The sequence below is a fragment of the Barbus barbus genome (assembly GCF_936440315.1).
Source record: "Barbus barbus genome assembly, chromosome: 8".
Taxonomy (NCBI): domain Eukaryota; kingdom Metazoa; phylum Chordata; class Actinopteri; order Cypriniformes; family Cyprinidae; genus Barbus; species Barbus barbus.
Genome location: NC_136736.1, coordinates 5,889,646 through 5,903,404, shown reverse-complemented (window position 1 = coordinate 5,903,404; position 13,759 = coordinate 5,889,646). Strand labels below are relative to the sequence as shown.

Here is a 13,759-nt window from a genome sequence, read left to right as displayed (position 1 = left end):
TTAATATAAAATCCCCATATAACCCCCCCCCCCCAGACTATGAAAATTCTGCATTATTAAATTTGGAACGTTTTTTAAAAGACAGTTCGTATCTGTTGTGTGACATGATTTTATTACAGTCAAGATACACTACCGCTTTCTTTTCTCACACAATTGGCCTTTAAACAAGCAGAAACAAGCAAACAATGCCTGGTCTGTAAAATCCAGCCATTGTCTCTTTTACGAAGGAGGACAATGATATCAACAAAACACTCTTATTATTATAATTGTTTCTCCCTTTAGAGGCTCTTAAACTGCAACAGAGCCCTTGTCAAGAAGCCCAGCCCCATTGCCCAAATATCCCAGTGTGTGCGCGCGCTTCCTGCGAATGGACTTCACGGTGAATGCGCCCCTGCCTTTATGACGTGCGCCGCTCACGTTTGAGGAGAACCCCCAGACTTCAGCTTCTCTACTGTAGTCCACACAAAGGACGCGCTCGTGCCTTTATGACGCGTCGATCCGGATTGCAGAATGACACTGTAGAACGCGTCTCGATTCGAATTCTGCTGGGACGCGGCGGCTCTAGAATCCGCTCTGCCTTGTGAGAGAAATGGATACGGGAATGCGCGTTTCCTGCAGACGGATATAAGTTTTGCATGATTTATTACTCGATCTTCATTTCTACATTACGTCTGGGGGGAATAAACGGACGGAAGGACGGGGCAAAAATCGTTTGCTTTCATTGAGAAGAGGAACATCGATATTATTCGTGCAAACGTCTTCGTGACTGTCCATTTAATTCTGTAGCTGTCTGATTACTAGCCGTGCTCCCGAAGCCTCTGTTTTCACAATGCAGTTTAGGACAGTTTTGGATGTAAAAGTGGTGGATGTGGAGAAGAGGAGGAATCCATCCAAACATTACGTGAGTTGGCTACCTATTCACCTTTCGTCCTTCTCGAACCTGATGCTGAGATAGCCTACAGAAAAACGCATCTGGCTCATGATAAAGAACATTTCTGCAACGTTATGACCAAATAGCCTGCGTTTTGAGCTGCTTCTGCGTTCTCCCATAAAAGTCTTTCTTTTATGATTAGCCGAGAGAGTGGTTTTATTTTACATATTTTTATTTTTACAAACCACAGACGTCCGTTTAAGATGAAAAACAACGACAAATGAATAAAGTACAAAAGAATTACCTCTGATTAAACACCAGCATATGCCTACTCAATTATATTAATTTGGCAAATTAATTTGTGGATTTCTATTTCTATGTAAGATTCAAATAAAATAACACATCTGCAGGTAATGTCAATTGCATAATCAGGACACAATCAATAATCACAATTTGTGAAAACGCTATTATTATGGTAGGCTATATTGTTTCTGTGAACATGGAGAAAAATTATCCAATGCTATGAAGAATATTTGTGCATCTAATGATCAGTGGCGTGCATGTTTTGATTATCTGTCATCAAAAGTTATTAAACTTTCTGTTACACCCCCTTTTCGAGCAATTCAGGCCACAACTTCAGTGATAGAGTCTGGGTTTAGTGGCCCGAAGAAGTGTCCGTATATGGCTGGAGTAGAAGCTTATGTATTTCCTGCAAAAGATGGACTCTGCAATTTCTTTTAAATATTTATGATACCACTTCTTGAAAGCGTATGCTAGACCATATAGATTAGCCAAGACTAGTTCAACATAAATTACATGGAATGAATTTGGGCCATTTTTGACATATGATGAAAATCTGTCCCATTTGCCCCCCAGAGAAAGGTCCAAAAGTCCAGTGCATTTTGTATTTTTTTTTTCTGTTTGAATACAGCTTTTTAATGACTAATTCCATCATTAGTATTACAATTTAAGTGCAAGTTTATTTTTAAGAGTTGTATGGATTTGAGATTTTATTTGTGTTTTGCATATCCCTCCCTTGTGTAACTCCATAAATGTGTGTGAAACCCGATGATCATGCATGATTTGAGAACGATCATCCAAAGATCATCTTGCACTTCAGTGGAAGAAAATATATCTGACCTACTGTACAAAGAGTTCAGATAGTTAATGTTATCAGTTGATAAGTGACCTATTTCTAGTACAAAATCTTAGGCCTAAATATTTTATCAATTTTTCATAATCAAAATACTCAAGCATAGTTTATTTCCAGGTATAAATTAAGATTGTGCATTATAAACTTGTAGAGTTCATTCCAGCTTGAGTGCATGCTGAAACAAAAAGGTGGCACATAAAAAGATAGGTTCAACTTTTCACACTGATTTATCATTAAAAATAGAGAAACCCAGTTTTTTAGACCGTAGCCAGTCAACCAAATATTCTGTCATTCTAAATGATGGTACATTTTAACAGCCTTGACATTCATCAGTAGTTGTGGCTTTTTGTTTTGAACAGCTTGTTTAAACATGGGCCCATTGTCTCAATCTCCTAACCCACGAGAGCTGCAGGGCTGTTCTCAGATCAGCATTAGTACAGCATCCTACCCCATAACTTGCACTGGAGTCATTTGCTTTGCCACAGATTCACTACATTCTCTCCCGAGAGAGAGAGACTTCAGAATATGCATGGCCTTGTATCCCACAGACTTCCACACACTCTGGAAAGAGAGCAAATAAAAGAAAGAAAGGCAGTTGTTCAGTCTCATTAGTAATGTTTGCTGGGTATGCTTTCCTTTTGAGAGAGAGAGATAGAGAAAAGGAGGAGGGGAAATGTGAACCCACATGCCCTGGTTTTAATCCCAGGAACGGTTTGACTTCCTCTCTTTGAATGGAAGCTTGGCTGTATTTACAGAAAGTGCAAAAAACTCCTTCATACACTGGACAAGGTTCTTACTGGCTTTTACTCTGATCCAGGACAAGTTTTATGTGCATTGGTAGGATGATAAAGAATGTATTCACAACCGCTTCGGAAAAGGAGTGCAGGTTTGTCATCATTAGTCAGCTGAGAATTTGAAGTAGGACTGAGCAAAAATAGGGGGTCATACGATGGAAAATGTCATGCTTCCAGACAGGAAGTGAGCACTGAAACCCTCCTCCGAAGGTGGACAGAATTGCTTCTATTATGTCTTTGTGGAAATCGTGTGTGTGTGAGACATGTTTTCTCACACATTCACTTCATTAGCAAGCACTGGTTCCCAACAGAGCCCCACATGTCCGAAATGTGTTTGTGTGTGTGAACGTTACACAAAGCTGCCTTGAGGCTCCCCCTAGACAATCTGCTGTCTTGTCAGCTTTTGTATATGACACATTTCCTTAGCTGTTTCCATCTGTTAAATCCTTGTTATAGGCCACTACAAGACATTCATGCCACAACATGCCATGAATCATGACTGTTTGCCCTGTGTAATAGCTACTGAAACACTTTTATTTATAACATTTTTTTTCAAAATGAAAGATCTCTCATCATTTACTCATCCTCCAGCTGTTCCAGGTGTTTCAGACTTTCTTGTTTTCGGTGTAGCACAAAAGGAAATCGTTTGAAGGATGTTAATGCTGCTATTTTCCATAAGCTGATTTAAAAGTATTACAAAAGTTAGACTTCCAAGTTCTTTATTCCAAGTCTTTTTGAAGCCATACAATAACTTAGGCTTACAAACAAACTTTAATATTGTAGGTTTAATTAATATTGTGGGTTTAATCAACGCTATCTCGTGACCGGTTTGTACGTATTTTACGAGTTGGCTAATTCGTACGAATTCATACGACCTCACTCGTACGATTTGTCTAAACCCCAATGATGGGTAGGTTTAGGGGCGGGGTTAGGTGTAGCTCATTCGTACAAATTTATACGAATCGGCAACTTGTAAAATACGTACGATTTAGCAAAAATCGTATGAATTTGTACGAGTGAGGTCGTACGAATTGTGGTGAGATTGGGCTGGTTTAATAGAAGTTAAGCTCAATCAACAACATTTGTGGCAGAATGTTTATTACCAATTCAAGTTTATTTGTATAGCGCTTTTCACAATGCAAATCATTGCAAAGCAGTTTTACAGAAAATTAAAGTTTCTATATTATATTTAGTAATAGCTTATCAGTGGTGATTATCTCAAATTGATGTCCATATGGCAGAAGTGTACGGTAAAAATCAAGCAGTTAGTTAATGTCATGTAATCAAACATACGGTGAACACTATTAACAGCAAAAATTATATGCTGCGATCAAACTTATAGCAAAATTTGGTAGTTTTGTGTTATATTGCTGTTACCACAACAACGGAAATTTTATTTATCCCTTGTTTTATTTAAAAAAAGGAAAAATAAAAGAGGTAACCTACAATGGAATGATTTTTTGTATTATTTATTATTATTTTGTATTGCTTTTGTATTATTTGAGCTGTCATGGCATTTTAATGTTTGTTTGCATGATTTTGTTAAGTTGTAAAATTGCATGTATTATGCTGTTCAAATTATTTTTTATATTTTTGAAAGAAATCTCATGCTCACCAATGCTCATGCCATATAGGCCCACAGATTGAATTTATTTGATCAAAATACAGTAAAAACAGGAATATTGTGAAATATTATTATAATTTAAAATAACAGATTTGTATAGGATTTGTTTTCTATTTTAATATATTTTAAAATGTAATTTATTCGTATGAAGGCAAAGTGAAATTCAAATATGCTGATTTGCTGCTCAAGAAACATTTTCTTCTTATTATTATCAATGTTGGAAACCATTGTGCTGCAAAAATATTTAGCATTTTTTAGGATACAGCATTTATTTGAAACATAAATCTTTTGTAACAATGTAGTCTTTACTATTACTTTTGATCAATTTAATGCATCTTTGAGAAATTAAAAGTTTTAATTTCTTGAAAAACCTTTAATGACCCCAAATTTTGTTTACACAGAATTTTTTCAGTCTTGTTATCATGCATATTATTTGCATCTTGTGGCCAAACCTTTGAAACAGTGATCCGCTGTAAGTGTAATTTTTGTGTGAGCTGTCCCTTTAAACTACCCCCCCTCCCTCCATATCCCACACACGTCCTATACCATCACTCGCATACGTTCATGTACTGATAAATGACTCTCGCTGCATCCTGCCTGTCTTCAATTTCCACGTTTTCATTTCCCCTCCTCCTCGCTTGTTCCTTGTCCAACATGACATCTTGGAGCACTAAAGCTCATTGCTCCTTTCTGCAGAGTTACTGTCTGCCCGCCGCCAGTTGCGGAGCAAACGCTATTGCTTTCAGTGCAGCTTGATTACATCATAGAGAACAAATGATGCCAGAGCTGCTGGTGACAACATGTGTGGGCAGGAAGTGAAGCTCTGCCACAGTACCACAGCCTTCTTGGGAAATGGCTTTCTCTATCATAGTAACTAATGGTGTCGTCACCCATAAAGAGAAATTATCCCACCAAGCGCTTTCCTGGGATGCTTTATCAGAATTGTATCATAGTTTCAGTGCATTTTAATTGTTTTTAAGTTGCTTGAATGACATGAACTAATGACGTGTTATTTGTTTAGCTTTTTATTGCATGGGACACTGGGCCTGGCTTTCTCAAAGGGCTCTATGATGAAAGATGAGATTGTTGAGGGGGTTTGAAAGACCACGTAGGTGTAATGGAGCTGAAAAATAGCAGTACAGTGTTCACTCACTGACAGTTTTTGTCTACACACCACCAGTTACAACATTCAGACGCATAAGACCTGGCGGATGACTGGTCGCTCCCATTCACGAGTGTCTGACTTCTAATAGTAATAATCAGAATTCGTCGGTTGATATTTGACCGTTTGCAGATTATCAGTTTGTTACAGTTCCTAAATCTACCACGTTCTTGTCAGAGGATGATAAATGTTTTCCGCTTTCACATATTTTTGAGGTTCAGAAGAAGTAGCTTGTCCCAGGTTGCTCTGAAAGGCCAAAGGTTTTGATGCTCAAAGTTTGATGTGTACGCTGAGTTGACACTTTTTTAATCTGCAGTTCTTCAGGAAACGCGGTGCACTCAAGTTCCACTTCCTGTACCGCTTCCCTTCTGGAAGCAGGAATGTGCATGTGCATTTGCATAGGAATCAGGGTGAAGAGGCACCGGCAAAGTGGAAATGACCACAACAAAATGCAAAGGAAGTAGAGAGAGAATGAGTGTCAAATGGGGTTGTTCTTTGGATCGTTGTTGTTCAGTGAGGAGGATCAGAAAGCTACTTTTCATCTTTTGCTCTCTCTGCCTTGATCTACATATTGTTTAATTAATGATTTACAAGTTTATCACTTCCTGTGGGAAATTCCCTTTTCAGAATCCATTACCAGTGGACCCGCCTACAGTTACACAGCTTAAACCGTGCAGTCAATGCTCACCCCTTGAGACCTGGACTTGGAGCTATTGCCAAATTTGCTGTGATAGGAACGCATTTACTGTACTTAGCCTTTGAGTTTGGGGGTCTTGATTTGGGACAATTTGTTGTTTGGGACAATTTATGTTTCCACTAGTCCTTTGTTATAGGTTTTGTTAGAGTTCTGAATACTTTTTATGAGAATATGCACTGTATGTTGCAGGTTTTGACAATTAATTTTATAGGACATTTGTAGATTACAGATGGACAAAATTATGTAGAAATAGTGTTTCACCACCTCTAGAAAATTTATGACGGGCAATCTATTCCCATTTGATTGTGTACAGTTTTTAAATTTTATTTAAAAAAAAATAATTTTTTTTTACAGAGTACACCAATAACATGAAACATCATTTCCAACCCATTTTACTTTGTAATATGATATTTCAGAGTGAAATGAGAATTTTTTTTTTTTTATTGGATTTATCCATTATTTAAATTATAATTGTTTTTAGAATTTTAAATTAATTTAAATAATTAAATGTTTTTTTATTTTATCTTACAGTGTGCACCAATAATACTTGACAATAATGCCAGAAAGATGTTTTTGGAAAGTAAATGGTGTAAATTTTTATGAATTTTAAGTTTGTTACATTATCCCTCTTGTCAGTTGTGGACCCTGGCATTGGTGACGTTATGTATATTTGCCTTTGTTGACACATTGTGGGTTTGCTTGGTTTATTAAAAATAAAACTCTATAAAATCCTAAATTCACCTATGTCTAGACAAGATCTAGTTGCTCAGCATGATGAATAGACATGTTGCTGTTTTCACATCACATACTTTAACTATTTAACCAGCTGAATAAAATGCCATTTTGTGGCTATGAATGCGCCATGTTTGGAAATATGGTAAATGGATAGTTTTTTATGTGTCTCTTGAAATAGTCTCTTTAGGCGGGGTTGAGTTACTTAAGTGGTGGGGCCTGTACTTTAAGCCCCACCAAGACTTCAAGCTTAAAACCTCCTCATCCATTTCTTATGACAAATCTGAAGACAAGACGACTGCTTTTCAGTAAGTTTCTCTGGCTTTACTTCTCATGTCTATTCGAAAAGCCGCTTCTCCTTTTATTCTGAAATATGTGCTTAAGCTCGACATGCTGAAGTTTGTGCTGCTGATGTTAATCTAATGCATGATTATAAGGAAAGCTTTGGTTTTTGATGAAATGCAGAGTTTTGTTCTTTGAGTTTGGTCTTCCAGAACACTTCCCGATCGTATGATCAGCGCGTTTGTGCTGACTTTTATTTATTTATGAGCAGTATAAAATGAGTGCGGTCAAACGTTTGAAAGTTTAGTTGAAGTTTTTAATCAGCGGGTGATGTGCTTTGTTTGCTGCCATACTTTGAAGATTATTGTTGATTCTGCAGGTATTGAATTGCTTGAAGAAGGCTTTTGTCTGCATCTCATTGGAGACAGAATGAGGGTTTTCTTCTCGCAAATGACAAGATAGAAATGGTTGAATGTGCTCTATTGCTTATATATGCATATTTAGTGTCTCTGTGTCGTTCAGAAATCCAGCTGCTTTGTCTTAATCTCGTTCCTTGACTCTGTCATAGGATAATTATTTGGAAGAGGGTGGTCTCCATTGTGTTACGTCTGTTCTTTTATGTCTAAAGATTTTGAAGAACACTTGAAATCAGGACCCTTTGTTGTGTTCTTTTCAACAACATCAATGGATATAATCAATCCAATGCCAGAGAACAGATATTATAGGTGAAAAGGCTCTTTTCACTGCTGTTTTTACCAAAGGGAACATTTTATTGCTCAGAGTTTGACCTTTCATAGATCAAGACTCTTCATGGAATTTTCATTACCTAAATATCTACTTCCATATTTGTTTTCTACAATTGCTTAGGAGAAATAAAAACAGATAATGTGGATATCTTGGCTTAGATAGTTTGGTTTTGCGTGAATTTGGTGAGAAAAGTACTTATATTTGAGCATTTTGAAATCACTGTGACTTTGAGCACAATTTGAGACATTGTTTAGATTCTGTGCCTAGAAATGGCCCTGCATTACATTTAGTTTAATTTCTGTCTAGACCAAACAATTGAGTTGCAAAAAAAATGAGATGAGAAATAGGGCTGACAAATAATTAATCACGATTAATCACATCCAAAATATATTATATATAAATATTTTATATATAAATATATAATTTTCTTAAATATATACATGTGTGTGTATTTGTATATACATAAATATTCACAGCACACACACATTGATTATGTAAACATTTTTTTTTTTTGGATGCGATTAATTGCGTTTAATCTTTTGACAGCCCTAATGAGAAACAAACTTTACCGAAAGATTATAGTCATGGCCAAAAATATCGGCACACTTGGTAAATATGATCAAAGAAGGCTGTGAAAATGAATCTGCATTGTTAATCCTTTTGATCTTTTGTTTAAAAAAATTAACAAAAATCTAACCTTTGATTGGATAATAAGAATTTAAAATGGGGGGGAAATATCATTATGAAATAAATGTTTTTTCTCAAATACACGTTAGACACAATTATTGGCACCCCTAGAAATTCTTATGAGTAAAATATCTCTGAAGTATATTCCCTTTCATATTCACAATTCTGAGCACTCGAGGGTGATTACGAACATGAAATTATCCAGCCCTGGCTTCCTGTTTCACAGAAATATAAATAGGAGGGAAAACAAAGGCCAAATTCTCTTAATCATCCATCATAATGAGAAAAACCAAAGACTATATTTCTGATGTGCAGCAAAAGATAACTGAGCTTCACGAATTAGTGAAGTGGCTTTAAGAAAAGAGCTAGAACAGTGTAAATTCCCATTTCCACCATCAGGGCAATAATTAATAATTTCCAATCAACATAAAATGTTACGAAACTGCCTGGAAGAGGATGTGTGTCTATATCGTCCTAATGCACGGTGAGGAGGAGAGTTTGAGTGGCTAAAGGCTCTCCAAGGACCACAGCTGGAGAGTTCCAGAAAATAGTTGTGTCTCGGGGTCAGAATACCTTAAAAAAAAAGTTTCAAACAGCACCTACATCACCACATGTTGCTTGGGAGGGTTTCATGAAAATTCTCCTAGCTCATCCAAAAACAATCTCCAGCATATTCAGTTGTCAGACACGACTGGAACTTCAAATGGGACTGGCTTCTATGGTCAGATGAAACAAAAAAATTTGCTTTTTAGCAGCAAACACTCAAGTTGGGTTTGGTGAATACAGGGATAAAAAGTACCCCACCACTGACTGACAATAAGTGACTGACCATTATAAGAAATCTTACAATACCGTACAATAATACAAACACAAACCTCAAAAACAACACAAAAATGGGTCACTGAGCACAAAACCAAGCTTCTGCTATGGCCATTCCAGTCCTCTGACCGGAATCCTGTAGAAAATGAGTGAGGTGAACTGAAGAGAAGAAGCACCTTCATGGAGCTGTGAATCTGAAGGATCTGGAGTGATTCTGGATGAAGGAATGGTCTCTGATCTCTTGTTAGGTGTTCTCTAACTTCATCAGGCAAAATATTAATTCAATAGGTTGAACTAAACCACTTAATGTAACAGAAAAATTAAGCAAATGTGTGATTACACATACTTGGAGTTGTTTTTACTCCAGGGTGTGAGCATGGATCAATTGGTGTCTGTAGTTACAGTGTATAAATTTAGACTAGCTTTTTACATTTTCTGAGAAATATGCCTGTTATGTTGTGGGTGGTTGCTAGGGTGTTACTAAGCAGTTGCTATGATGTTGCTTAATTAAAGAGATAGTTTGGCAAAAAATTTAAATTCCGTCATTTACTCTACCAAACCTGTACGAGTATCTTTCTTCTGCTGAACATAGTATTTTGTCTCATGCCATGGAAGTGAATGGCTACCATCTACTGTTTGGTTACCAACATTCTTCCAAATATCTTATTTTGTGTTCAACAGCTGAAAGAAACGAATACAGGTTTAGAACAACTTGAGGGTGAGTAGATGATGACAGAATTTTCATTTTTGGGTGAACAGTCATTTTAAATGGCAGGCCAAACTGAAATGGCCAGGTGCAATGGACACAATACAAAACATTGTAGTATTTTATTAGCAATGCTCGTTCAGAGACCTTCAGGTATTTTTCATTTTCAAACAAACAAACAAAAAAAAAAAGCCTTGAAAAGGTCAGAAATGTCATGAACATTGTTTAATACAGAAGTTTTACTTGTGATGGATGTCCTGTTGGCTTATAGTCTATTCTGTTTCAGAGCTAATTTGGCTCTCTGGGACAGTGAAGTTGCGCTTGATATTTTGGGGCGTGGGCTTTCAGCAATCCTGTTTTATACTGTGGTTGCCTTGAAGATGGTCACACACACACACACACACACACACACACACATGAGATGATTGAGGCCGCTCTCTGTGGTGAAATTACATATTACAGTTGGGCAGAGAAGGGCAGAATCAGCAACCATACATGCCAGTCCGGTCAGGGGTCTTTAAATAACTCCTGTAGGAGCAACTCACATGCACATGGAGTATCTTTTTAGCACATGCTTTCAAAGAAAGCCTCTCATGCACTCTATCTCACACATTCACACGCTTTTCCAGGCACGTGGTGTGTGATAAGCATGCATCTGTTTGGATAGCTGCACACACACTGTGGGAAGCAGCGTGAGGCGGTTTAGTCAAGGCCGTTTCCTAGCATTCTGCTAACAGAGGAGGCACTTTAACCTGGCACAATGCAAATACTCACAAGCATGTAAGCCGTCTGTCTCACAGCACAGGTCAGAGCCTCCTCTATCTGTCTCTCACTCTCTCTGTACCCCGCCACAAACATCTGCCTGTTTCATATGATAGCAGTCATATTTCATTACCCACAGAAAAGCCGATGCCGCTTCCCACTTTATGGTCCATGATATAATCTTTGATACAAGACAGACTATGGAGATGAGGTAAATCAAACGATTTGCTTGTCTAATAATCCAGCCCAGACTCAGTTGTGCTAAACATTGTGTGAGAAAAAAGTTTACGCGATCGGATACCATAGTTTCTGTCGCAACAGATGTCAAAGTGTCTCGGTCTCTGTGTGCTCAGTACTCTGGGTTTACTACTGCTAGTTTGAATAGTTTCAGAGTTTCAGAACTGGAAAATGTTTCTTATCAATTAGAACAATCTCTTCCTTATTAACCACAGTCACCATAGTTACTGCGAGTACTACTGTGAAATTTTAAACTGATGAAAATGTCAATGATGCTTGCAAGTGAAAAAATTGGCGCCATGATGTTAAGGCTGTTAGCGTATGTGTTTGCAGGGTGAATGCTAGTGCTTTGGACATGTGTAAATTGTCTGTATATTTTTATTTTACATTCTGTATATTGTGTTTATATTGAGTGCAAAAATGATCAATGCCAAAAGAAAATCTTATAAAACAATAAAACATTCAGAGAAACAAACAGTTTTGTCGCAGTGTTAGGGTTGTTAGCATGTTCCTATGTAGATGGGTCTTTTAAGAAAATGAATCTTGGTTTTATTATAGTAAAAGTGTAGGAACCATGGTTTTTTAGCATATTGATTACCATTTGTCTAAACACAGTTTGACTACAAATACCATGATTAAACTATGGTTAGTGTAGCAAAACCATAGTTAATGTGTCGTTACCATGGTTTAAAGGGTAACTCCACCCCAAAATGAAAATTTTGTCATTAATCACTTACCCCCATCTCGTTCCAAACCTGTAAAAGCTTCGTTCATTTTCGAAACACAAATTAAGATATTTTTGATGCATTCTGACAGCTCTCTGACCCTCCTATAGACAGCAGTGTAATTAACACGATCAATGTCCAGAAACGTAGCAAGGCGATTGGTAAAATAATCCATATGACATCAGGGGTTCAACCGGAATTTTACGAAGCTACGAGAATACTTTTTGTATGCAAGGAAAACTAAAATAACGACTTTATTCAACAATTCGTCTCCTCCGCGTCACCCTATTGCCATTTTGGAGAGTATCCACTGAGCGTAAACAGCGTATGCTGTTTACGCTTTGATTTGAATGAAAACAGCGTATCCGCGTGGTCCACCCCTTTTCATAAGGGGTGTTTTGCTGGGTGCTTTGCTGAAACAACAAAAAACAGGTAAATCCAGTCTAAGCTGGTTGGCTGGTCTTTGCTGATTTAAGATGGAAGTAGCTGGTTTTAACTGTTCTCCCAGCCTGACCAGCGAAGACCAGGCTGACCAGCTAAAGAAGTGGCCAAACCCCTTCTAAAACCATTCTGCAAACCATCTATGACCAGGCTGGAGGACCAGCTAAAACCAGCCAACCAGCTTAGGCTGGTTTCAGCCTTTTTTCTTCTTTTTTTTTCTCAGCAGGAAGGTTAGGGTTGTTAGCGTGTTGCTATGTTGTTTTTAAATTGATTTGCTGGGTGAATACTAGTGCTTTGCTAGTTGCTATAATGTTAGTTCTGTTAGTGTATTGCTATGTGGTTATTGGGGCGTTCTGGGTGATTGCTAGTTCGGTAACACTTTATATTGACACTCCACTCTAGACATTCTACTAACACTAAGTAACTTTGCAATTACATGCCAACTTGCAGTCATTAGAGTATTTATAGACTGTCTGCTTAATATCTTCTAACACTTTATATTGATGGATCCACAGCATACGACATACTGATTATAAGCAGGGCTGGACTGGGACAAAAAATCGGCCCCCGGCCCACCACCACTTTTATATATATATTCATGATACACTACCAGTCTAAAGATTTTGAACAGTAAGATGTTTTATGTTTTTAAAGTCTCTTCGGCTCACCAAGCCTGCAGCTATTTGATCCAAAATACAGCAAAAGCAGTAATATTGTGAAATATTTTTACTATTTAAAATAAATATTTTCTGTTTGAATATATTTTAAAATGTAATTTATTCCTGTGATTTCAAAGCTGAGTTTTCAGCATCATTACTCCAGTCACATGATCCTTCAGAAATCATTCTAATATTCTGATTTTCTGCTCAAAAAACATTTATTATTATTATTATGTTGAAAACATAGAATACATAAAATAGAGTAGTTTTTTTCTTCAGATTTCTTTGACGTTTTATTAAAAATTGTTTGCGTATTCTACACTCATGGCACGCACACACATTAGGATAGGTTCTTCATCGCTCCGTCTAGCGCATTGGCATTGTGATTGGGTGGTTTATGCTGTCAGTAGCTACTGGAGACAAACCAATGAGCCACTGGCTGCTCGCTGTCCCTGCGTTATGGTCCTCGGCAAATAATAATAATAATAAAAAAAAAACATTCTGTCGGCCCCTAAAGTGTTGACATGTAGTTGTAAAGTTACTTATAGTTAGTAGAATGTCTAAAGTGGACTATCAAAATAAAGAGTAACCTACTGAGGTTATTAGCATGTTGCTATGTGGCTAGTGGGATGTTCTAACTGATTGCTAGGGCATTTCTAGG

At 37.2% G+C, this 13,759-nt stretch overlaps 1 protein-coding gene across 3 annotated transcripts in view; it reads left to right on the top strand.

The window, feature by feature from the left end:
• Positions 1–338: 338 nt before the first annotated feature.
• Positions 339–13,759, top strand: part of LOC306874150 (SH3 and PX domain-containing protein 2A) — a 124,003-nt gene continuing 110,582 nt past the window's right edge. The window contains exon 1 of one of the 3 annotated variants that reach the window (XM_079423965.1): positions 339–901. In XM_079423965.1, the coding sequence (XP_079280091.1) occupies positions 830–901 (72 nt within the window). In that variant the 5' untranslated portion in view covers positions 339–829. The remainder of the gene's footprint in view (positions 902–13,759) is intronic. The other 2 variants (XM_079423966.1, XM_079423964.1) reach the window with 2 other exon arrangements.